The sequence below is a fragment of the Trichechus manatus genome, unplaced genomic scaffold (genome assembly GCF_000243295.1).
Source record: "Trichechus manatus latirostris isolate Lorelei unplaced genomic scaffold, TriManLat1.0 scaffold00002, whole genome shotgun sequence".
Taxonomy (NCBI): Eukaryota; Metazoa; Chordata; class Mammalia; order Sirenia; family Trichechidae; genus Trichechus; species Trichechus manatus.
In genome coordinates, this window is record NW_004443938.1 from 21,350,215 (window position 1) to 21,351,781 (window position 1,567).

General features: G+C 39.1%; 1 protein-coding gene across 1 annotated transcript in view; it reads right to left on the reverse strand.

The window, feature by feature from the left end:
- Positions 1 to 1,567, reverse strand: part of IYD (iodotyrosine deiodinase) — a 22,021-nt gene that overhangs the window by 2,349 nt on the left and 18,105 nt on the right. Inside the window, exon 2 of the mRNA XM_004391271.2 lies at positions 1,056 to 1,215. Within this exon, the coding sequence (XP_004391328.2) occupies positions 1,056 to 1,215 (160 nt within the window). The remainder of the gene's footprint in view (positions 1 to 1,055; positions 1,216 to 1,567) is intronic.

Sequence of the window (1,567 nt, forward strand, 5' to 3'; positions counted from 1 at the left end):
GGGAGAGTGCTATCACCAAAGACGATATTTTGAAGTACCAACTACAAAATGTTGAGTTTAATTTTTTTTTCCCAGTTCAGAGCCTATCTTTCCTATTCTTTACCCTATCCCATATATTTAGGCAAAAGTTTCATTCTAGCATAGATATTCAAAGGAAAGATATTCATGTAATCCTAGTATATTGGAATTGTTTCTTACGATATATTATGTTATTAATCAGCAAGAGAGGCTCACCATTCATTCCATTTTAGCCTTGTTTATGAAACAAGCTAAGCCACTTTACTGCTTTAAAGCACACTATGACACCAAAAGCAAGATCAGCAAAAGATAAAACAGACAAATTGGATTTCATCAAAATTAAAAACGTTTGTGCATCAAAGGCATTTATCAACAAAGCGAAGAGACAACCTACAGATGGGGAAAAAATTTGGGGGAACCATATATCTGATCCCACCAGAGCTGGATTTGATCCCAGATCTGATTCCCGCTGGTGTTCCTAACCACTCCATGTAACTTGGGGCTCAAGGCAATACAGGGGTGAGCCCTAACTTAGCTTCCATACTTCCTCCCAGGGGAAGAAGCAAACTTTTGTTTTTGTAGTAAGCTATATATAACAAAACATTTGCCATTTCAACCATTTTTATGTATACTGTTCAGTGACATTAATTATATTCATCATGGTGTGAAAAAATCACCACTATACGTGTTTAAAGTTTTCGTCACTCGTAACAGAAACTCAGTGCCCTTTAAACAGTAAGTCCCCATTTCTCCCCTACCCCTGGTAAACACTCATAACCTTTGTCCTCTCTATGCATTTGTATATTCTGGATATTCACGTAAGTGGATTCATACAATATTTGTCCTTTTGTGTCTGCCATTTCACTCAGCATAATGTTTTCAAGATTCATCCACGTCGTAGCGTGTATCAGAACTTCATTTCTCTTTATGGTTAGACAGCAGCAAACTTTTTAACACTTAACAAAACCAAGAAGCTGCAGTCATAATTATTTCATTTTAATAAAGGGAAACATCCCAAATTCCACCAACTGTCGTACCTCAGTTTCTTCAGGTCTGTTACCCATCTGTCTCCCATTCTTCTCCTATAGTTTATCTCCTCTTCTTCCTCGATGATCTCCCGAATCTTATGTTTCACGTCTGGGTCCTTCACAACCACAAAAGTCCAAGGCTCTGTGTGGGCTCCACTTGGGGCTGTTCCTAAAACCAAAACCAAACCTGTTGCTGTACAGTTGATTCTGACTCATAACGACCCTGTAGGACAAAGTCCAGCTACCCCATAGGGTTTCCTAGGCTGTAATCTTTACAGAAGCAGACCGCCACATCTTTCTCCCATGGAGCGGCTGGTGAGTTTGAAGTGCTAACCATTTGGTTAGCAGCTAAGTGCTTTAACCACTGCACCACCAAGGCTGTTCCTATCACCCATGCAAGTTAGAAAATCAAAACTACAGGAAAATAGGGGAATGTTAAATAAAAATGAATACAATAATCCATACTTGCTCAAAATGAAGTTAGATCATCTGGAAAACAAAGTGCTTGCCACATGACCCTG